At 35.8% G+C, this 23,342-nt stretch overlaps 1 protein-coding gene across 2 annotated transcripts in view; it reads right to left on the bottom strand.

Moving 5' to 3' along the window:
• Nucleotides 1–586: 586 nt before the first annotated feature.
• Nucleotides 587–23,342, bottom strand: part of Srr (Serine racemase) — a 26,354-nt gene continuing 3,598 nt past the window's right edge. Inside the window, exons 5-12 of one of the 2 annotated variants that reach the window (XR_011039937.1) lie at nucleotides 22,535–22,680; nucleotides 17,135–17,297; nucleotides 16,527–16,679; nucleotides 15,443–15,582; nucleotides 14,871–14,995; nucleotides 13,673–13,773; nucleotides 9,659–9,900; nucleotides 587–2,179 (exon numbers count right to left, since the gene is read on the bottom strand). Coding sequence is in view for 1 of the 2 variants with exons in the window: in XM_068349792.1 (XP_068205893.1) it covers nucleotides 2,060–2,179; nucleotides 13,673–13,773; nucleotides 14,871–14,995; nucleotides 15,443–15,582; nucleotides 16,527–16,679; nucleotides 17,135–17,297; nucleotides 22,535–22,680 (948 nt within the window). In the remaining variant the exon portion in view is untranslated. The remainder of the gene's footprint in view (nucleotides 2,180–9,658; nucleotides 9,901–13,672; nucleotides 13,774–14,870; nucleotides 14,996–15,442; nucleotides 15,583–16,526; nucleotides 16,680–17,134; nucleotides 17,298–22,534; nucleotides 22,681–23,342) is intronic. The other variant, XM_068349792.1, reaches the window with a different exon arrangement.

The raw sequence follows: 23,342 nt of genomic DNA, 5'->3' as shown, positions 1-23,342 counted from the left end.
TACCTAGTTCACTCTAAAACCGTTAATTATATATAATATGCCATCTATTTATATGTTCTTCATAATAAACGTGGGTGAAGTGGGGTTTCATATTTGCATTTGAAAATGTTAGACAGAAGGGAGTTGAATCAAACCTACTGGTATATTTATACACATTGACTTAATAGTGTAATTTTCACTTTCTCAGTATATAAAGATAAACTTTCGAATTATAGCAAAATTTAAGAAAATAGTCAAAAGACCATTTGAATATGGTAAATCATAAGGAAGGGCATTTTTTTTTTTTTTTTTATCTAAAAGGGCTTTAATTTTTTCTCCTTTATGGCTACACTTACTGATAACCACTAGGCAAGAACTATCGATAGGGGAGTTTAATTTATATATTTTTTCAGTCTTATTATGAGAGTTCTTTGGTACAGCATGACCCCAAGTCATGCATGGAGTGAAGCATACCTTAACATAATCAACCACACGAGAATTTTGTTACAGTTACTCCCTGTTCACTTATTAAATTCGTTTAGCAGTGCAGTTGTATACAAACGGTTTTCAAATTCTATATCTTGTGGCCAATAAAAAAGAAACTGGATAAGCCTCTTGATTTTTTATTCAGCAATACTATTTAACAAATTGAATGCCTATACAACTTCTAACAGTTTTAAATATAAACATACACAATTGGCCATAACCTATGGACAATCTTGGCTTTATATAGGACGCGATGTTACACACTTAAAATCACAGGGGTATTTTGTTGACCATATTACTGTACACAGTCTATTTGAATATTGACAAGTTCTACTTTTGTACTGCAAATGGTATTTTCTACATTTTAAAAATAGGATATTTTATAAAATAATACTAAAGATTTTAAATACCAGATTCTATATATCATCCAAGTCAATTTGCAATAAATGTATTTATATAATTTTGATCCCAGCAACTGGGGTTAAATTCTCTGATTACTACTGGGTCTTGGTTTTATTAAAATTTATTATGAAATACTAAATAAAAATTCACTTTACTATAATTCCAGACCACCTTAATTCTCTTGAAATTAACAATTGGAGTTTGCAAGACGATACAACTACTTATTTTTTTACTTAATTATTTGTTGAAATAACAAAAACGTAAAATTGGTCTTTATAACTTTTTTTTCGGATCCGTTCAGCGTTAACACAGACTTCATGGCCGGAAAGGGTTTCCTTGATAGAACAATAGTCATTTGTTCTCTTGACAATAAGAAAGAGAAAAGAAAAAAAATAGCCTTTCCGTGATTTGCACAAATCTCACAATATGGTGTCAACCCACATGGTAAACCTTATCACTTAAGATATCTAAATATAATTTTATAAAATCGGGATCTAATTAAGTAAATATATTTTCCCTAAAAAATGTTTTATGACATAGTTAAATATTCACAACGCAAAATAATAAAATAGGTAACCATGATCACACATACTATTGTGCAAATTCTTGAATATCAGAACATTGAAGCAATTAAATGAATGCTAAGTATACGCCTTAAAGGACATGTACTTATCGCTTCGATGTTTTCAAAATTCACAAAACGAAGAATAAAGATATTAATCGTATGATCCCCTCCAGGAGTATATAAATCGGTAGATAAAAGGTCCTTCTGATAGATAAAATTTATTGACATCAAAACAGGTCAACACACTATTTAAGGAAAATATACATTGATTTAGGTTTCTCAATGTTGAGGATCAATTTATATATAGAATTTTCTAATTTCGACAAGACAAAATAGCCACCTGAAAGTGTCTTTAATTATCTGCCGCCAGTAAACTGTATTAAAATATACTTTATGATAAAATTAAATGAACATTCATACATCTTTTTTTCGATGTTGTTCGTTAAAATCTGCACAGTACTAAAATGCACTTATACAAGCCACAAACATTATATAAATTAAACGACTACGAAAATAAAATCCTATATTCGACAAATATAAGAGACCTTCCAAGACAGGCGCTTGGTCACCAGGCTACCACAATCGACTATTTTATCCTAATTTATCCTAAGCAGTTGTTTTGGCCTTTCAGCAGTCGTCATGGATATGGTCGGGATTGGCGAATCTCAACCTTCTATACTGGGACTCCAAGGCCGTGCGGAGCTCTAAGGCGTGTTCGTGGTCTCTGGTCTCTGCGATCACTTTTACCTGAAGAAACAATAAGTGAGATTAACATTTTTCTAGTAAAGTTCTTTGATTTTAGATTAATTTCTTATAGAAATTATCTTATTCAGTTTAATAACACAAACTAAAAGTCCTAGGACTCCCCAAGTATCTAATATTCCTAAAATTTTGAAATATTTCTAGTTCAGTTCTTTGATTTCAGAGATAAAAAAATCTTGAAGCTTTTTCTTTAAAAAGTATACATTTTTATCTTGTTCAGTTTAATGAAACAAACTACAAACCCTAGGACTACCTAAGTATAATATTCGTGAAATTTTGAAGTTTTTCTTGTTCAGTTCTTTGATTTTAAAAGATTATATTATAGGTTTTATTTTTTTATAAAATATACAAATTTTTATCTTATTACGTTGATAAAAGAAACTAAAAGGCCCTAGGACTCCCTAAATACATGTAATACAGTATTTCTAAAATGTTCACTCTTGAAAATCTGGCCGCAATTAGGCATTAAATATTAGTTTTAGTAATTTAAGGCTAACTATTCACGTTCCACTATATGCAGTGCTCGATAATAGAAATAGTTTTGAATTTTCTACCCAAGTTTAGATAAGGCACCAACATTAAAAAGAATAAAAAATGGCCCCTCAGGAGATTTTCAATCCTACATTTAGGACAGAAGACTAGGGCTTATGGATTGTAGAAGTGATTATTGTATTTTCACCCTTTTCTTATAGGCCACTTGTCTCATAAACCAGGAAAACTACTTGAAGATGAGAGCATTAAAAAAGCAGGCGAAACTTGCTATAAAAATACGACAATTAAACAGTTTAATTCTCTAATCTTAAAAAGTAAAAGGTCCATCTGTACTGGTATAGTTGATGGACAAAATGAAATGTCCCCTCAACAACTGATACCTTTGAGGAAAAACTTATGGAATTTTTAACCTATCATATTGTAGAGATTTGAAATTGCAACCCGTCAAAATGGAGAAAATTTATATAACTAATCAGAATGAAGAATATTAAGATTACAATGACATACAAATCATTGTTATGAAGATAATCAAGACCACATACTAGGGATACGAGAGAGAATACAACCAATTAGAATGGTGAAAATTGAGACGACAATCCATCAGAATGGGGTATTGGAATCAGAATGGAGGATGTAATTCCAACCAATCTGAATGGTCGGAATTGGTATTACAACCAATCAGAATGGTGGAAATTGATATCATTGATTTAAATTAGGATTGCAATTCAACATAAATCTATGAAATTGGGTTTGCCACTCGACCGATTGGACGAAATTGGGCTTGCCACTCAACAGATTGGCTAAAATTTGGCTTGCAACTTAAGATTGGACGAAATAGGACTTGCAACACAAAAGATTGGACGAAATTGGGCTTGCTACTCAGCAGATTGGATGAAATCGGGCTTTACACAACAGATTGAATGAAACTGGGCTTGCATCTCAACAGATCGCATGAAAAAGGGCCTGCAACTGAAAATAAAGGACGAAATGTGACCTGCAACACAACGTTTTGTACGAAATATGGCTTGCGACTCCAAATTAGACGAAATAGGGCTTGCATTACAAAATATTGGACGAACTTGGGCTTGCAATTCAACAGATTGGACGAAATTGGACTTTCAACTCAACAGATTGCACAAAATTAGGCTTGCAACTCAACAGATTGCATGAAATTGGGCTTGCAATTCAACAAATTGGAAAAAAATTGGGCTTGCAATTCAACAGATTGGACGAAATTGGGCTTGTAATCCAACAGATTGGACGAAATTTGGCTTGCAATTCAACAAGAATGGACGAAATTGGGCTTGTAACTCAACAGATTAGACGAAATTGGACTTGCAACTCAAAAAGAATTGGACGAAATTGGGCTTGCAACTCAAAAAGAATTGAACAAACTTGGGCTTGCAATTCAACAGATTGGACGAAATTGGACATTTAACTCAACAGATTGGACGAAATTGGACATTTAACTCAACAGATTGGACGAAATTGGACATTTAACTCAACAGAATGGACGAAATTGGACATTTAACTCAACAGATTGGACGAAATTGGACATTTAACTCAACAGATTGGACGAAATTGGGCTTGGAACTCAACAAATTGGACGAAATTGGGCTTGGAACTCAACAAATTGGACGAAATTGGGCTTTCAATTCAACAGATTGGACGATATTGAGCTTTCAATTCAACAGATTGGACGATATTGAGCTTTCAATTCAACAGATTGGACGATATTGAGCTGTCAATTCAACAGATTGGACGAAATTGGGCTTGCAAATTCAACAGATTGGACGAAATTGGGCTTGCAAATTCAACAGATTGGACGAAATTGGGCTTGCAATTCAACAGATTGGGCGAAATTGGGCTTGCAATTCGACAGATTGGACGAAATTGAGCTTGCAATTCGACAGATTGGACGAAATTGAGCTTGCAATTCGACAGATTGGACGAAATTGAGCTTGCAATTCGACAGATTGGACGAAATTGGGCTTGCAATTCGACAGATTGGACGAAAATGGGCTTGCAATTCGACAGATTGGACGAAAATGGGCTTGCAACTCAACAGATTGGACGAAATTGGCTTGCAACTCAACAGATTGGACGAAATTGGGCTTGCAATTCAACAGAATGGACGAAATGGGGCTTGCAACTCAACCCATTTGATGAAATTGGACTTGCAACTGAACAGATTGGGTGCAATTGCAGGCCCAATTTCGTCCATTCTGTTGAATTGCAAGCCCAATTTCGTCCATTCTGTTGAATTGCAAGCCCAATTTCGTCCATTCTGTTGAATTGCAAGCCCAATTTCGTCCATTCTGTTGAATTGCAAGCCCAATTTCGTCCATTCTGTTGAATTGCAAGCCCAATTTCGTCCATTCTGTTGAATTGCAAGCCCAATTTCGTCCATTCTGTTGAATTGCAAGCCCAATTTCGTCCATTCTGTTGAATTGCAAGCCCAATTTCGTCCACTCTGTTGAATTGCAAGCCCAATTTCGTCCACTCTGTTAAATTGCAAGCCCAATTTCGTCCATTCTGTTGAATTGCAAGCCCAATTTCGTCCATTCTGTTGAATTGCAAGCCCAATTTCGTCCACTCTGTTGAATTGCAAGCCCAATTTCGTCCATTCAGTTGAATTGCAAGCCCAATTTCGTCCATTCAGTTGAATTGCAAGCCCAATTTCGTCCACTCTGTTGAATTGCAAGCCCAATTTCGTCCACTGTTGAATTGCAAGCCCAATTTCGTCCACTCTGTTGAATTGCAAGCCCAATTTCGTCCACTCTGTTGAATTGCAAGCCCAATTTCGTCCACTCTGTTGAATTGCAAGCCCAATTTCGTCCACTCTGTTGAATTGCAAGCCCAATTTCGTCCACTCTGTTGAATTGCAAGCCCAATTTCGTCCACTCTGTTGAATTGCAAGCCCAATTTCGTCCACTCTGTTGAATTGCAAGCCCAATTTCGTCCACTCTGTTGAATTGCAAGCCCAATTTCGTCCACTCTGTTGAATTGCAAGCCCAATTTCGTCCACTCTGTTGAATTGCAAGCCCAATTTCGTCCACTGTTGAATTGCAAGCCCAATTTCGTCCACTGTTGAATTGCAAGCCCAATTTCGTCCACTCTGTTGAATTGCAAGCCCAATTTCGTCCACTCTGTTGAATTGCAAGCCCAATATCGTCCAGTCTGTTAAATTGCAAGCCCAATTTCGTCCAGTCTGTTGAATTGCAAGCCCAATTTCGTCCAGTCTGTTGAATTGCAACAGATTGCACGAAATTAGGCTTACAATACAACAGATTCTTCGAAACTAGGCTTGCAATTCAAAAGATTGCACGAAATTTTTGGGCTCGCAATTTAACCATATTGGACGAAATTGGGCTTGCAATTCAACAGATTGGACGAAATATGGCTTGCAATTCAACTGATTGGACAAAATTTGACTTGCATATCAAAGATTGGATAAAATAGACCTTGTAGCTCAAATAGCCATTTTAGTTGCATGCCCAATTTCATCCAATCTGTCGAGTTGCATGTCCAGTTTCACCCAATCTGTTGAATTGCCAGTCCAATTTCGTCATATGTTGAATTACAGGGGCAATTTCGCCCAATCTGTTAAGTTGCAAGCCCAACTTCGTCCACTATGTAGAGTTGCAAGCCCAATTTCATCCACTGTGTACAGTCATAAGCCCAATTTCGTCCAAGCTGTTGATTTGCAAGCCCAATTTCGTCCAATCTGTTGAGTTGCCTGCCCAATTTCATCCAATCTGTTGAGTTGCCTGCCCAATTTCATCCAATCTGTTGAATTGCAAGCCGTATTTCGTCCAAGCTGTTGAGTTGCATGCCTAATTTCCTCCAATCTTTTTTATTTGCAAGCCGAATTTTGTCCAATCTGTTGAGCTGCTAGCCAAATTTTGTCCAATCTGTTGAGCTGCTAGCCAAATTTTGTCCAATCTGTTGAGCTGCTAGTCAAATTTTGTCCAATCTGTTGAGCTGCTAGTCAAATTTTGTCCAATCTGTTGAGCTGCTAGTCAAATTTTGTCCAATCTGTTGAGCTGCTAGCCAAATTTTGTCCAATCTGTTGAGCTGCTAGCCAAATTTTGTCCAATCTGTTGAGCTGCTAGCCAAATTTTGTCCAATCTGTTGAGCTGCTAGCCAAATTTTGTCCAATCTGTTGAGCTGCTAGCCAAATTTTGTCCAATCTGTTGAGCTGCTAGCCAAATTTTGTCCAATCTGTTGAGCTGCTAGCCAAATTTTGTCCAATCTGTTGAGCTGCTAGCCAAATTTTGTCCAATCTGTTGAGCTGCTAGCCAATTTTTTTCCAATCTGTTGAGCTGCTAGCCAAATTTTGTCCAATCTGTTGAACTGCTAGCCAAATTTTGTCCAATCTGTTGAGCTGCTAGCCAAATTTTGTCCAATCTGTTGAGCTGCTAGCCAATTTTTTTCCAATCTGCTGAGCTGCTAGCCAAATTGAGTCTGATCTGTTGATGCATGACTATTACGTCCAGTCTGTTGAGTTGCAAGCCCAATTTCATACAAGCTGTTTTAAGTTGCCAGTCCAATTTTCTCCAATTTGTTGAGTTACAATCCCAACTTTCTCCTAATTGACGGGTACAATCAGTTTCTTCCTCATAAAATGACTTGCAGTCCTAAATTCCTACATTCCCATGGCTTCCAATTATAAATTTCTTCAATGAGATGGATTGCAATCTCTATCTCCAATTTGGTGGGTTGCAATCCTTATTTCCTTTAATCTGATGAGTTGCAATCCTTATTTCCTCCAATCTGTTTGGTTGTAGTAAAAAATTTCCTCTCTGATGGGTTGTAATCAAAATCTCCTCCAATATGATGTGTTATAATCAGAACTTCCCTCAACCTGGTCAATTGTAATCAAAATTTCCAAATTCTCCTTCAATGTGATCGCTTATGATAAAAATTTCATCTAATCTGATTGGGTTATATAATCAATTTCCTCCTCCAATGCGATGGGTTGTAATCAAAATCTCCTCCAATGCGATGGGTTGTAATCAAAATCTCCTCCAATGTGATGGGTTGTAATCAAAATCTCCTCCAATGTGATGGGTGGTAAACACCAGCCACACTCCTGTAGCATTGCCCAAAATACTGGGTGACTGAAGTAATGTTCAGGGTGGGAGAAAACATAAGAAATGCATTACTCAGCATATTATTCTGGAGTTCCCAACAGGAGAGGCCAGAGAATGATGGTACATACTTGGCAACAACAACAAATTCCCCTACAGGAAAGAGCAACCCATCACAGCCCCTAATCCTTGGACATGGTATCTGGCATCTCTCAACACAAGGCTGTGGCCAATTACCACTGAGGATTCATTCAAGTGGATCTTGAAGGGACAGTGAATGAAACTGCCGTAACATCTTTATCCAGTCCTGTGGTTTCTTCAATTATGGTAGGATGACGAAGAGTCGCTGATCTGCTTCTAACACCAACACAAGATATTTGGCAACACCATAAATGATATCCCGGCCTTCAATTTCTCAATATGTAGTGCGAAGGGCATTACACCCCAAAAACTGAAGAGGTTCAAAATGTGCCAGATAGATGTACATTTCAATGCATTCTATTTAAAATGGGAGACTGACCATAGTAACCTTTGCAGCCTCACAAAAAAATTCCCCATGGTACTTGCAATCACAATTCCTTGTATCAGGTTGTGTTGGATTTGTCAACCAACTACTGTACCACCATTTACTGCAGCAGCACCTGTTATGATATCGTTCATAGAACCTCTGAAAGAACAAACTGGAAACAACAGTATTTTTATATGCATCCACCAGTAATCCACTGGACATTACTGGCAAGGGCTAACTTGCTACGTGTTAAATCATGGCCGACACTTGTACTAACTGACGGGAGTAAAGTATGTTGGAAAATTTTATCCTCTTGCAGTTCTGTAACTGTCCTTAGGGGAGATAGCTCTTACAGGTAATATCAACAATTAGCTTTTCATTATTATTAAAAATTAAGTCCCTACAATACAAATGGGGTTAAAATTTCATTACCCAATTATAAAAGAACAAATCTCAATATCATTCCTGCTTCTCTTTTTTCTGATAAGTCACATCCAATCTCAGGCCATAATATTAAAATAATATGAATGTCAATATTCAATGGAAACTGTAATATCTTAAGTCTTAATAACAGAAATAACCAATGTTCGTGAGAAAAAAACTGCTAAGGACGAATGTTATACAAAACTATTGCTGCTTTGAATTAGGTGTAACTGGAAACTATACAGTTTTAGCCCAACGCTTTGTTACCTTTCTAGTGTATGTTTTTGTTAACATTAAAGTGTGTGTTTTTATTAACATTCAAGTGTATGTTTTTATTAACATTCAAGTGTATGTTTTTGTTTACAGTCAAGTGTATGTTTTGTTAACACTCAAATGCATTTTTTTAAGTAAAGTGTTTAGAATAGATTATTTTAAATAATGTGCCATGAAACTAATTAACTACACAAAATGTACTCTACTAAGTCAGTATGGAAATAAAAGTTTATATATGCAACGAGATACTCTCATTTCTCATCAAAAGGACCATGCAGGATTACTACCCTTGGTGCAAATCGTGCAAAGAAAAGAACAAATATATAAAACTAACCATTAATTGAAAGTTTTTCAAATAAACAAGCAGCAAGCATTAGGTGACAGCAACAAAAAGCATGGGCCACTAGAGTTAAACTTGCCAAGCACAAAAACAAAAGACAAGGACAAAAAGTTTCAAGTGCCATTTATAATTTAGGTAAGTTACTGTACATTTAAACAAAAGAAAACGAACTATCCATACGAAAGAAAACGAATAACTAAACCCAAACAGCCTGCTATTGCTTTGATTTTTAGCGGTGACTAAACTAAACGTAGAAAAATCGTAACATTAAAAAAATTTAGACTTAGATTTTGAAAATAAATACTACAAATAATAATAGCTCATATTTTACATACTGTGAATCATTTCCAGTTTACGCCATATTTTTTTTTCTCTTATATATGACAAATCAAGGACTCAGGACGAGAGAGAGATCGGAGGGAAATATATGTTTTTATATATTTTTTTTTTATTGTTGACCGCTAGCTGTTGCAGCAGGGATCATGGTTCCGAACCGGACGAAGTCATACCGCTGGAGGAGCGTACTTCGCAACTCCTCCGAATGTTCCTTGTCACGTGTCTCGCATAACACCTTTACCTGCGAGACATCAAGCAAGCATATCGCAACTTGGCGTCACACACACGAACATACATACACATCATAACTTATAATTGAGGTATGAAAACCACATCAGGTGCAAATATCAATTACTTTACATATAATTAAACATCAAATACTCTCAATTTACGGTGTGTAGTCAAATTTTATGCATAAGCGTTGGTGCTTCCGGTGAAGACGTGGATTAGTCCCAATGTGCATAGGCCTACAGTGCTAGATATTTCTTTCTCTTTTACTCCTAACATCAAACTGACCGTCTTTGTCAGCCAGACGTAATCACCATCGTCCTCCTGGTCGTATAGGAAATGATTAATTTAGCTAGAAGCTCAACTAAAGAAAATTGTAAGAAAGGTGTTCATACCTTGGTGCAAGTCCTAAGGATTCTTATTTAAATTTAGGGTTTTGGCTTGAATAAAAGGGTTTAAACTCTTCGTTCGAGGAATCCTAGGAAATCACAACTCACTGTTGCCATGATAAACGCATGTATGTCATTTATTCCATGCAAAATAGAAATCCATATTTTTTTTTTTAAACTTTCTACAAGATCTCTTCTGCCAGATAAGGAAAGTACTATTATACCAGCTAAATTACAACCCTAGTTGGATAAGCAGGATGCTATAAGCCCAAGGGCTACAACGGGAAAAATAACTACGAAGAGAGGAAATAAGGAAATAAACTATGAATGTAAATGGTTTTAAAAGACCAGAAATAACGTCAAAATAGTGTTTTATCTCAAAAGGGACAGACATGAGATTTACACCGAGGCGAATAGTTCCTCTTATCCGATTTAATAGTATCGAATCTATTCATATTAAGAGCAATAAACTTCCCTATTATAGAAAATAACTTTGCAATTGCACAAAATAACTTTCCTATTGCATTACATAAAATAACTTTCCTATTGCACAAAATAACTTTCCTATTGCATAAAATAACTGTCCTATTACATAAAATAACTTTCCTATTGCATTGCATAAAATAACTTTCCTATTGCATTGCATAAAATAACTTTCCTATTGCATAAAATAACTTTCCTATTGCATAAGATAACTTTCCTATTGCATAAAATAACTTTTCTATTGCATAAAATAACTTTCCTATTGCATAAAATAACTTTCCTTATGCATAAAATAGCTTTCCTATTACAGAAAATAACATTATTACAGAAAATATTGGCAAGTCAGTTGAATTTTATTTCACGGCTAATTATGCCTATATATAACTATATATTGGCAAAAGGGCTTAGTTATAACAAACACCCTAAATACTACTGGTAGAAATTTATACTGCCTTGGATTTACACTAGTTCACCATTATTATATGAATGAACAAATTAAGCTACCTGGTGATCATTAATTCGCCTACACACACACAGAGACAGGGACCATAAAAATTTACGTTGCGAGTAAAGAAAATTGATATTTGCATTACACAGTTAAAACTTCTGAAATTATCAAGAACACGAAAATTTGGGGGACCCAAGTGTGCCTTTTTATTGATAATTAAAAAAAGGATTCAAAGTTATGATGTGTTGCAGAGTTTATTCAACCTTAGAAAACAGCGCACAGACCATTTCTGAATTCTCTCATACTTTGCATTTCTTGTTAGAAGCATTATCGTCAAAACTGTAACCATGGAATTTGGAAGATCACAAGTTCGTAGTTTAATATGATGTACATATGAAAGTAATACAGGGCCAGTTCTTAGAATGTATCGTTCACGACAGATTTCATTAAACTAATATTATTCAATGTGATTAAGTATATTCCTGATCTACAAAGTGAAATTCGTGCAATTCCTTTTTACAAAATTATTTTCAAAAAATATGGAAGATGTCTCGAAATATCCAAAATACTGTGCAATTCGTCTTAGTTATGTGTTGGATCTATTTTGTGTTTTTTCTGTTTTTTTATTGCGAGAGAGAGAGAGAGAGAGAGAGAGAGAGAGAGAGAGAGAGAGAGAGAGAGAGAGAGAGAGAGAGAGAGAGAGAGAGAGAAGTATGACCCAGTACGTTGAGAAATTGGGTTTAGAAGATAAGCAATTGGTGTTAGTTGAGTATGGAAGGAAAAAGACGCTTTCGAACAAATTTGGTCAGGATAAAGCACAGGAAAAAGTCTATAGGCATAGGATGATAGGAGCATAGATGGGAATAGTAATAGTAAATACGAAGAATGATGGAGAAATGGAGAGTAAATGAGATAGTATATGAAGGCCCAGTTACTTGAAGTAAGGGTCATGTTCCCGACTATGACTGGGTAATAAATAAATTCTTGTGTTTATGTGACAATGTAGAAGGATTTGGTGAAGTAAGGGGGAATGAATATGGAGGATCGGTTTTGCATGTGTTTTTTTTTTCTTTAATTTTGATTGCCAAATCTTTCAGGGGAGAGAGAGAGAGAGAGAGAGAGAGAGAGAGAGAGAGAGAGAGAGAGAGAGAGAGAGAGAGAGAGAGAGAGAGAGAGAGTAATGATTGTTTGTAGCGATAAAGACAGTTGGTATTATTGAAGGTTGTTTGTTAACATGGTTTTGCTTGGTTAAGACAGTAGCGAATGTCTTGGGGCTGAAGCTTTTTTTCTTCTTCTTCTTTTTACTTATACTAACACGAGCAGGTGGTCTGGTTGTGAATGCTATACATCTTTACTTTTACTCGCTTTGGAAATGTGTTTATTTATCAGTAAGTATTGTTTATCTTTGTTTGGAGTGGTTGTCAATTATAGAATCCGTTTATTTATTTATTTTGTTTGTGTGGAATTTTAGTTAGCTAGGAGGGTGTGTTTTCATTATTATTTTAAGCCGTAATTCCTTCTTTGGAGAGAGTGATTTTGAATGCTTGTAAATAATTTTGACCCGGCTTATACATGGACTGCTCTAGCGACTTTGAATATAATTGGTGGAGACCCGGCCTATACAATGAAAATTCATCTTTACCGTTTGCCACAAACTTTGGTAGGGTGCCAGAAGAGACAGTTGTGTTGTGGGTTTTAATTTAAAGTTTTTTTTAGTATTTTTTTTTTGGGGGGGGAGGTATATTTGAACATGGTTGGTTTTTGTTATTGTTAAGTAATAATGAATAAAGTCTTAAAGGCTACGTTTACTCTTAAGTTTCCTTCTGATCAAGATTCTTGTGTTTGATATCGTAAATGGAAATTTTTTGTTGCAGAGATATGTCAGAAATTATGACTCGAGGGGTTTGTTTTGCTACGACTCGCCAATTTTAGTCAGTTTAATGACCACCAGAGTTCGCAGGTCAAGGTCAAGATGTCATATTCAAAACTATGCAATCTATCCATAGTTACAGTTTTGAGATTTTATCATCTATGCATGGCTTATGCTTGTCCTTATTAGTAAGCAAAATGAAGCAAGCACAGAATATCCAATCCTTATCATACATTTTTTCAAATATCCTCTTAAATTATACAAGTTAGATAAAGACTAAATTGTAAAATCTAGTAATTGAAGCGAAAGATAATATAAAGATGTAAAAAGTAATTATCCCTAATTAGAAAAGAATTAACACTAATCACCCATAGTTCGTTAACATCTTAAACCTTTAAATAAAATAAATATTCAATAAAATTAAAAAAACAAATCTCTAATCCAATAGCGTCTGACCCCTAAGTGGTAACCTCTAGTTCTGATAAACAATGCTCTTACTTATCTACCAGCCCTTTCAAGATGAAACAATAAATGAAAATCTCTCCTCTTCCTAATAGTCCCTTTTAAAAACCCTTTTCTTTTTTTTTTATCTTACCTCAACGCTGAAGATATCGTTCTTAATCCAAGCTCTCTCGTGCATCATGTCCTTAATAGAAACTCCCAAATTGGCTAAGAGTCTGGTCAGTTCGGCGATTCCTGTAAGACGATCGAAAACGGTTCATATGCATAATTTTTTTGGTTATAATTCTTTATTAAGATTACACTATAATATCTCATTTCTCTTCTTGTTTTCTGAAAATTTTTAGAATTTATATATGAAAATCTTATTTTAATGTTACTGTTCTTAAAATTTCTTAAATGTACATTACTTTCCTCGTGATTTATTTACTTTTCTTTCCTTGCCTGACTATTTTCCCTGTTGGACCCCCATGGGCTTATAGCATTCTGCTTTTCCAACTGGGGTAATAACTTAGCAAGTAATAACAATAATAACTGTATATACAACAACAACTGCGGTCGTTTCTAGTCCACTGCAGAACAAAGGCCTCAGACATGTGAATTCGTGTCTGGGGTTTGGTCAGTTTTCATCACCACGTTGACCAGTGTTGGGAGATTTTAGTCTGATAGCTCACAGGAAGGCAATCTATTATAGGTACCCCTGACTAGCACATCTTTGCTGATCATGACTATACGCAAAACCTTCCACCACGTTAAGATATCCCCACTGTTTATAACTATATCTTCAGTTAAATTACATACTTCCATATCTTGTATCATCTTGCATCGATAACTTATTCTTTCAGTTGATAGTCTTTTTGACGAATTCAAAGTTATAAAAAACTTCCATTTACATTTAATTCTACAATAAACGAGCTTCAGTATCATGAAAAGGACCCAAGTGCATAACTTCACCTTGACAATGAACAAAATTTATTTCTAAAATATATTGCCCACAAGAATTTATTCTATAAAAGACATCCCTACTTGGCTTTTATAGTAATCATTTCATATACTAGAGGGAGAAGCAAGACTTGAATGCGTTCTTTTATTCTTAATAGGGCAAGTTCAAATACCAAATCTAGTCATTTATAATATAGAAGCGGGAGAGTAATGGAAAATACAGTATTAGACTATAGCCCTTGCTGTATCTTACCTCCTGGTCTATCACAAACTGTGAGACTTGAGGAATAAGCAAGACTTTATTGTTCCTCTCTCCTGAACAGGGCAAGTTCAAATACCTGATTTAGTTATTGACAAGAGAGCAATTGGACATAGTATAGCATCTCTCATACCTCCTGGTCTATCGCTGACTGTGACTGTGAACTTGACTAGACGTCCATCAGCGGCCAAACCTCTCTCGAGACATCGGCCCAGAACTGTAGTATCGATGTTACCTCCACATAGAGGGATGACTATTCTGTTGGGAGAAGTAAAGGTGAGACGAGACGGGCTGTGATTGGACTGATTTGATTACGTAATGCACTTTCATATTGGAAGATCTTTTCTGGTTATAATGTATAGTGCAGGAACTTTCATTTATGATACATGTACAACCTTGTCTTAAATTTAAAAGATACACAAACAAAAATGCTAGTTGAAAAATGCTAGTTGATTTTAATTGTCTTTGTGGAGAGTGCAGGCCGAAGGGACAACAAAAAAATAATTTTTCAAATAAGCCTTTTATATGCACTCTCGATACTTTGGTTTAAATAATGGTAAAGATGTCTGGTTTCAGCTCCAGTTTCATAACCTCCTCCCAATTTCGTTGACGGAGGTAATAAAAGACAAGAAACAGTGTGGAAAATATTTCAGCTATTACAAAAAGCAACGAAAAACTTAAATTTGCAAAACTTGAACTACAAACCTCTTTCCTTTGAGCTCGGGAAGTTCTCCGGCCAAGATGGCAGCCAGAGCAGTGGCGCCTGCGCCTTCCACGACGGCCTTTTCACACTCGACTAGACGCAAGATGGCGATAGCGATCCATTCCTCGCGAACTTGAACAACCTGAAGTAGGTTTTGATTTGTCTCAGGTTTTCGAGAAAACTCATTTGATTATTATTTTATAGTCTGGTAACATTTCTGGGAATAAAAATTCACTATGCAATTTTATTTACTTGTGTAATTTGTGCAAAATATAGAACTTTTCACCGTAATATTTAAATCCTTGGTAACTTAATAGCGTAACTGGTGTTGAAACATAAAAAAAAATCATGTTTCACTTAGTTCCCCATTACTCACGTAATTGATTTACTTAACTATAGCAACTAATCCATTTTATTAAAATCACACTCGCTTCCCACCTATAAGATACATTATCTTCATACTCCATCACTCTTTCTTTGCCACAGTTATCCCTAAAATAAGGGGTCGGTTGCCTGATGCGTCGTCTCCAATGCCTTCTATCAAAGGCAAAATCTTCCAACAAACCTCTTCTCTCATATCATCCTTCACGTTATCTCGCCATTAATTCCCTGCCTCCCTCTTTATCTTCTCCCCATAACAGGTTCCTCTCAATCGCTCCTCACTCCCTCTCACTTCTCCTACCTTCTCACTCCTCCTACCCTCTCACTTCTCAACTCCCCCTTACTTCTACCTTCTCACTCCCTCACACTTCTCTTACCTTCTCACTCCTCTTACCCTCACACTTCTCATACCCCTCACTCCCTCACAGTTCTCTTACCTTTTCACTCCCTCACACTTCTCTTACCTTTTCACTCCCTCACACTTCTCTTACCTTCTCACTCCCTCACACTTCTCTTACCTTCTCACTCCCTCACACTTCTCTTACCTTCTCACTCCCTCACACTTCTCTTACCTTCTCACTCCCTCACACTTCTCTTACCTTCTCACCCCTTCTCGCTTCTCTTACCCTCTCGCTTCTCTTATCCTCTCACTTCTCTTACCTTCCCACTTCTCTTACCTTCTCACTCCCTTCTCACTTCTCTTACCTTATCGACTAACTTAGAAGCAGTAGCAAAAGCGTTGACACCGACTGTAGGCACAGCCAGACCATCGGCCAGCGTGGTCTCGGCTGCTACGTAAACGGGTCGGCCGGCTTTCATGGCTCCGCTGAAACTGGCACATCTCTCGGATTCCACACCCTGAAATATGCGGTTTTATGGCAATAGTTGTGAGTTTTAATTTCTCATTTAATAAGAGAGTGAATTGCAGATAATTCTTCTAATCAATTATCTATCTATATATCTAGGTATATATCTGTATCTCATTTATTTAGTAATCAATAGCAATTGTAATTATTATTAGATCATCAGCCTATTTCTTATAATACAAATTATGGAATTGTCTAACAAACCCTATCGCGTGCAAATACTGAAAGACAGACTGCATTAAGAGAGAGAGAGAGAGAGAGAGAGAGAGAGAGAGAGAGAGAGAGAGAGAGAGAGAGAGAGAGAGAGAGAGAGAGATATTAACAAACCTCATCTCGTATATATAATGAAAGACAAAGCATCAACCAAAGAGAGAGAGAGAGAGAGAGAGAGAGAGAGAGAGAGAGAGAGAGAGAGAGAGAGAGAGAGAGAGAGAGAGAGAGACTCACAATAACTTTCACGTGTGGATAGAGGGCCTTGACAGCAAGGGCTACACCAGCAATGAGGCCTCCGCCTCCTACGGGAATAACGACAGCGTCAATGTCCTTCACTTGTTCCACTATTTCGAGTCCCATCGTTCCCTGTCCAGCGAGGATGTGGGGGTGATCATATCTGAAGGAGAGAAACAAATATATCAATTAACTAGAAAAGCACTGAGTGCAGACCTCCGGCACGGCAGCTATTTCTTGAAACCAGCTTGCCTTTCCCAGAATCAATTTAGACCGTAGGCGTATTTGAAGTCTGTGTGACAACTATGTACGAAGTTGGGGTTAAGGTTAGGGTTAATTCGTTCGACCTTTTGCTCTACTTGACCTTTGACCTAGGACTTTCAAAATTGAATCACTTCCACGTCTCATTATACCAATTAATTAATCCCTAAAATTGATTCAGGACCGTAAGTTGTTCACAAACAGACAAACTGCTGCAAAAACATAACCTCCAAACTTCGTTGGCAGAGGTAATTAGGGAGTAATTATGTAAATGTAATGATATTTGCATTTATCATCATCAGCAGCAGTATCTAGTCCACTGCAGGACAAAGGCCTCTGACATGCCCTTTAGCTCGTGTCGTTTATAGCCTTTTTATGCTATTCTATACCCGCAAATGTTCTTAGTTAGTCAATTCATCGTCTTCTCCCTTTGCCCCTTCTTTTGCAATTTCTGAGGACCCATTCTGTTATTCTTAATGCCCATCATTTATCTGTCATTCTTAAGTCCTGTCCATGTCCATTTCTTTTTCTTATTGGTTATATCATTATATGAGAAATTGTCCTACAAAATCACAGAACATATTTGACTTTGTTCCAGAAGTCTGGGATAAAAGATTCCCAGAATCCGAAATTCAGTGACAAAAGAAGTACAATAAAATATGTGCTTGATATCAAACGGGTCAAGACTTAATGTTTATAAATTCTGTCATTTTACAGAAGTCAGATAATATTACCCTAAATGTCTATCACCTGAGATTTAAATCCAAGACTGAACCATCTTATTTGTCTTTGAACTTATAAATCATTTATCCGCAAGTGATTAGGCTTTAAATAGAAACGATATTACCGTGTAGCAATATTTGTAAACAATAAAGAAATGTTTATAAACAAAAAACAAATTCTGGAACAGTTAAAGTCGATCTGCAAAATTCTATAGATTATTCCAAAAAAAATTTGTTCTTTGTTATGTCTGCTATCCACAATATTGGGGGAAGTGCTTTCGGTAGACAGATAGATAGATTTGTTAAATTTATCGTAAACAATCGCTAAAGAAATATAAAATAAGAATGAATGTCCCTGATTATCCATCACCAGCTGAAAGATACACAAACGAATCTACCAATCAACAGACCAATCTATTTCCAGTCCTAACTCCACACGGCGTATGTCATCGCCCATCACGCCGTTGGCAATGGCCGTTGTCATGACCCCAAATTACCGTTGCCTCGCTGCACAAATAAGGTCAGAAATTGTCTCCTTCGTCTTCTATATATAGAGGAACACTAATCCTCTTCCTTGCCCTCGACGACATCTTATTCGCTCTTCAGTAATGAGTAATAGGGACATCATCACCGTCATCATTAAATGAGTCAGGTGCCATATTTTCCTTTTAATCTATTTCAGGTGTACACCTATACTTGCCCAACATCAGTGAGTCAACAATATTCTTTTAAAGCTTCAAACTATTTTGAATTAAATTCTGCGTCATCTCTATATATTTGTTTAAGAGCATTTCTTTTGGAAGTCACTACATGGACGATGACGTAACCATACTAATGGTTCGTATATTTTCAAAAGCGATTTTTGTTGTTTTTTAAAGGCTGCTTCTCCACTTCATATTCACAATACTGTGACGCAGAACTTGCATTTGGTTTATAAAGCTACAAGTTCAAATCTTGTTATTGTTATTTGTATTGGTATTATTATAAGCTAATCTATGACCCTAGTTGGAAAAGCAAGATGCTATAAGTCCAAGGGCTTCAGCAGGGAAAAATAGCCCAATGAAGAAAGGAAGCAAGATAAATAAACTACAAGGGAAGTAACAAATAATCAAAGTAAAATATTTTAAGAACAATAACAACCTTATATTAGATAGCCTTTGTACCATGGCCTTCCACTGTCTTGGTTTAGAGTTCTCTTGCTTGAGGGTACATTCGGGCACACTATTCGATTTTATTTCTCATCCTCTTCTTTTGTTAATATTTTTATAGTTTATATAGGAAATATTTATTTTACCCCCTCTTTTGTTAATATTCTTATAGTTTATATAGGAAATATTTATTTTAAGGTGTTTGTTCTTGAAATATTTATTTTTCCTTGTTTCCTTTCCTCACTGGGCTATTTTCCCTGTTGGAGCCCCTAGGCTTATAGCATCTTGCTTTTCCAACTAGGGTTGTAGCTTAATAATAATAATAATATTAATAATAATCCAAAGAAATTAAAAAAAGAGGAAGATCAATAAGATAGAAGTGTTCCCGAGTGTATTAATTATAAAAAATGGAGACACATTACTGAGTTTGATTGCAATAAATTGTTGCAATCACGTATGTTGCAATCACGTAATCTAATGTTGTAATCCCGCAATCTAGTGTTGGAATCACACAATCTAATGTTGCAATCGCGTAATTGTTTTGAAATCACGCGATAAATGTTGCAACCACGCAATCTAATGATGCAATCACGCAATCTAATGTTGCAATAATAAAATGTTGCAATAATAAAATGTTGCAATAATAAAATGTTGCAATAATAAAATGTTGCAATAATAAAATGTTGCAATCACGTAATCTGTTTCAATAACAATAAAATGCTGCAATCACGTAGATATGACAAATCATACGATTTGTACCTTCAACCAGACGGCGTTGGGGTCTTCCCATCTCGACGCATCGATATATTTATACAAACTTCAACATACGTAAGACATATTTTTAAACCGCATATTATCCTTCGTCTAAATATGTCAAGAGAAATTCATTCTATTTGGTGTTCGAGTGGATTTAAACCTTCTTTATATAATATATTTACCAAAAGTGAATAGTTTTGCACTTATATTATTTCTTTTGATTTTTTTTTTTTTGGCATCTGTATCTTACGAGTTTTAATAAGTTTTAATTTGTATATTAACTGAGACGTTCCAAATAATTTAAAACATTGTTTACAAAATAGCTTAAAAACACAAAAAAATTATATATAAAAACCCAACCATTGTTTTCAAAATAGCTTAAAACACAAAAATTGATATACAAAAACCCAACCATTGTTTTCAAAATAGCTTAAAACACAAAAAATGATATATAAAAACCCAACCATTGTTTTCAAAATAGCTTAAAAAAACCCCAAAATGTTATGTAAAAACCCATCCATTGTTTTCAAAATAGCTTAAAAACACAAAAAATTATATATAAAAACCCAACCATTGAAATAATGGTACAGATCTAAAACTAAAAATACCCATATCTCCAACAATGGCACCATGGATTCTGTAAACGGGTAAATTGTCTATGCCAAATTTAAACCCTTTGACTCTTGACCTTGTAATACTACTTAAGCTCATAACATTTCAATAATACTTTATCAGCGGTTCTCCTATTTCCCTTTTTCAGCAGCGCAAGACCATATCATTTCAATAAAACTTAAGGACAAAAGTAGAAAACAGACAGTTCTTTATACAAGTCCCCAAAACAACTTTTATTGGCCTTGACAGGACCAATCTAATATTTCTCCCCACATTTCTCTACACCTTCAGAAAATCGAGAATAGGGTTAAATTTGTCACTGTTCTAAAATAGAGTTAAACTGGCTCAATCGAAATCCATCATCTCCAAAGTTATGCGAAGAGAATAGGGACTCAACTAAATATTATCATCATTATTACTATCATTTTTATTATTATTAATTGCTAAGCTACAACCCTAGTTGGAAAAGCAGGATGCTATAAGCCCAGGGGCCCCAACAGGGAAAACAGCTCAGTGAGGAAAGGAAACAAGGGAAAATAAAATATTTCAAGAGCAGTAACGACATTAAAATAAATATTTCCTAAATAAACTATAAATACTTTAACAAAACAAGAGGAAGAGAAATTAGACAGAATAGTATGCCCGAGTGTACCCTCAAACAAGAGAACTCTAACCCAAGACAGTGGAAGACCATGGTACAGAGGCTATGACACTACCCAAGACTAGAGAACAATGGTTTGATTTTGAAGTGTCCTTCTCCTAGAAGAGCTGCTTACCATAGCTAGTCTCTCCTCTAACCTTACCAAGAGGAAAGTAGCCACTGAACAATTGCAGAGCAGTAGTTAACCCCTTGGTTGAAGAAGAATTGTTAAATAACAGTGTTGTCAGTTGTATGAGGACAGAGGAGAATATGTAAAGAATAGGCCAGACTATTCGGTGTATGTGTAGGCAAAGGGAAAGAACCGTAACCAGAGAGAAGGATTCAATGTAGTACTGTCTGGCCAATCAAAGGACCCTATAACTCTCTAGCGGTAGTATCTCAACGGGCGACTAAACTATAACACTAGGTGGAAAAAAAAAACAGGAGGCTACAAGCCAAAGGGTTCACTGTTAGAAAAAAAAACGTAATTTTAATCGGAAATTCTCCGTAAAAATATACTGTTCTCAACCGTATTTTAAAGATACAGGCAACCGTAAATTTTACCCTACTTTGTTATTATCTTTTACGGGTTGGTGACCGTAATATCACTCCTTCGCGTCAATATATCAATTTTTAAAACGGTAAAAATCCTGGAATAAATGTTGCCAGATATCTACCGTTTTTTTTTTTTTAATGCAAATTTTTAAGTGTTCCAAAAGGGAACATAGCCCGGTGAATAAACGTATTATAATAAGAAAAATTATATATGAGATGTAAAAAAAACACCAAGATAAGCAACTACGTCACAATAGATCTCTCATAAATACACTACGGAGAGAGACTATAGTCAATTTTTTTAAGCAAGGCAGATTTGCAGACTCGCAGCGGTGCCCTTTTAACTCGGAAAAGTTATCTAATCGCTGATTGGTTGGACAAGATAATTCTCACCAATCAGCGAACAGGAAACTTTTCCGAGCTAAAAGGGCACCGCTGCGAGTCGGTGTAAATGCGCCTCATTAAAAGAAATTGACTATAGTCAATCTGTTCAACATATTAACAATAACTGCAAGTTGATATGAATGAAGTCAAGGATATGAAAGTTTTATGCGAGATTTACTTCATTTACAAAACAAACCTAAAGATAGTAACAAAGGAAAGGGAAGTCTCTTCAGATTAAGAAGATAACTGAACCAAGCATAAGGGAGGGTGTGTGAATTATAAAAGGAAAAATAAAGTATTGAATCGTCCTTCTATCTCTTACCCATTAATGTATAGGAGACCCTGCTCCTTGGACATCCTCAGGGCGATCTCTCGACATTCTCCGATGTCCTTGCCTCGGACGATGATGTTGGCACCGTACTGCCTACAGGCCTGCACTTTCATGATGGGGGCTACCAGGGGCATCACCTGTTGAAAGGATTTGATGGAATATTCTATTGACTTGAGGAAATATTTCAATGACTTGATGGAATAGTCTATTGACTTGAGGAAATATTTCAATGACTTCAGGGAATATTCTACTGACAAGGAAATATTTCAATGACTTGAGGGAATATTCTACTGACGAGGAAATATTTCAATGACTTCTGGGAATATTCTATTGACTTAAGAAAATAGTCTACTGACTTGAGGAAATACTCTATTGAGTTGAGGAAATAGTCAATTGACTTGAGGAAATGGTCTATTGGCTTGAGGAAATAGTCTATTGACTTGAAGAAATAGTCTATTGACTTGATGAAATAGTCTATTGACTTAAGGAAATAGTCTATTGGCTTGAGGAAATAGTCTATTGCTTGAGGAAATAGTCTATTGACTTGATGAAGCATTTCAGTGAATTGATAAACTATTTCAATAACTTCCAATTTCAATAACTTCCAATTTCCAATGACTTTCAATTTCGATGACTTTCAATTTCAATGACTTTCAATTTCAACGATTTTCAATTTCAATGACTTTCAATTTCAATGACTTAACGAAATATTTCATTAATATAATCCCCAACGACATCCGATTTGTAAAAGAAAATCAACAATTTTAAAATTTTAAATCGTTATGCAGATTTTCCGAAG

This window comes from Palaemon carinicauda, chromosome 26 (assembly GCF_036898095.1).
Source record: "Palaemon carinicauda isolate YSFRI2023 chromosome 26, ASM3689809v2, whole genome shotgun sequence".
Lineage (NCBI taxonomy): Eukaryota > Metazoa > Arthropoda > Malacostraca > Decapoda > Palaemonidae > Palaemon > Palaemon carinicauda.
This window is presented reverse-complemented; position numbering and strand designations above follow the sequence as displayed.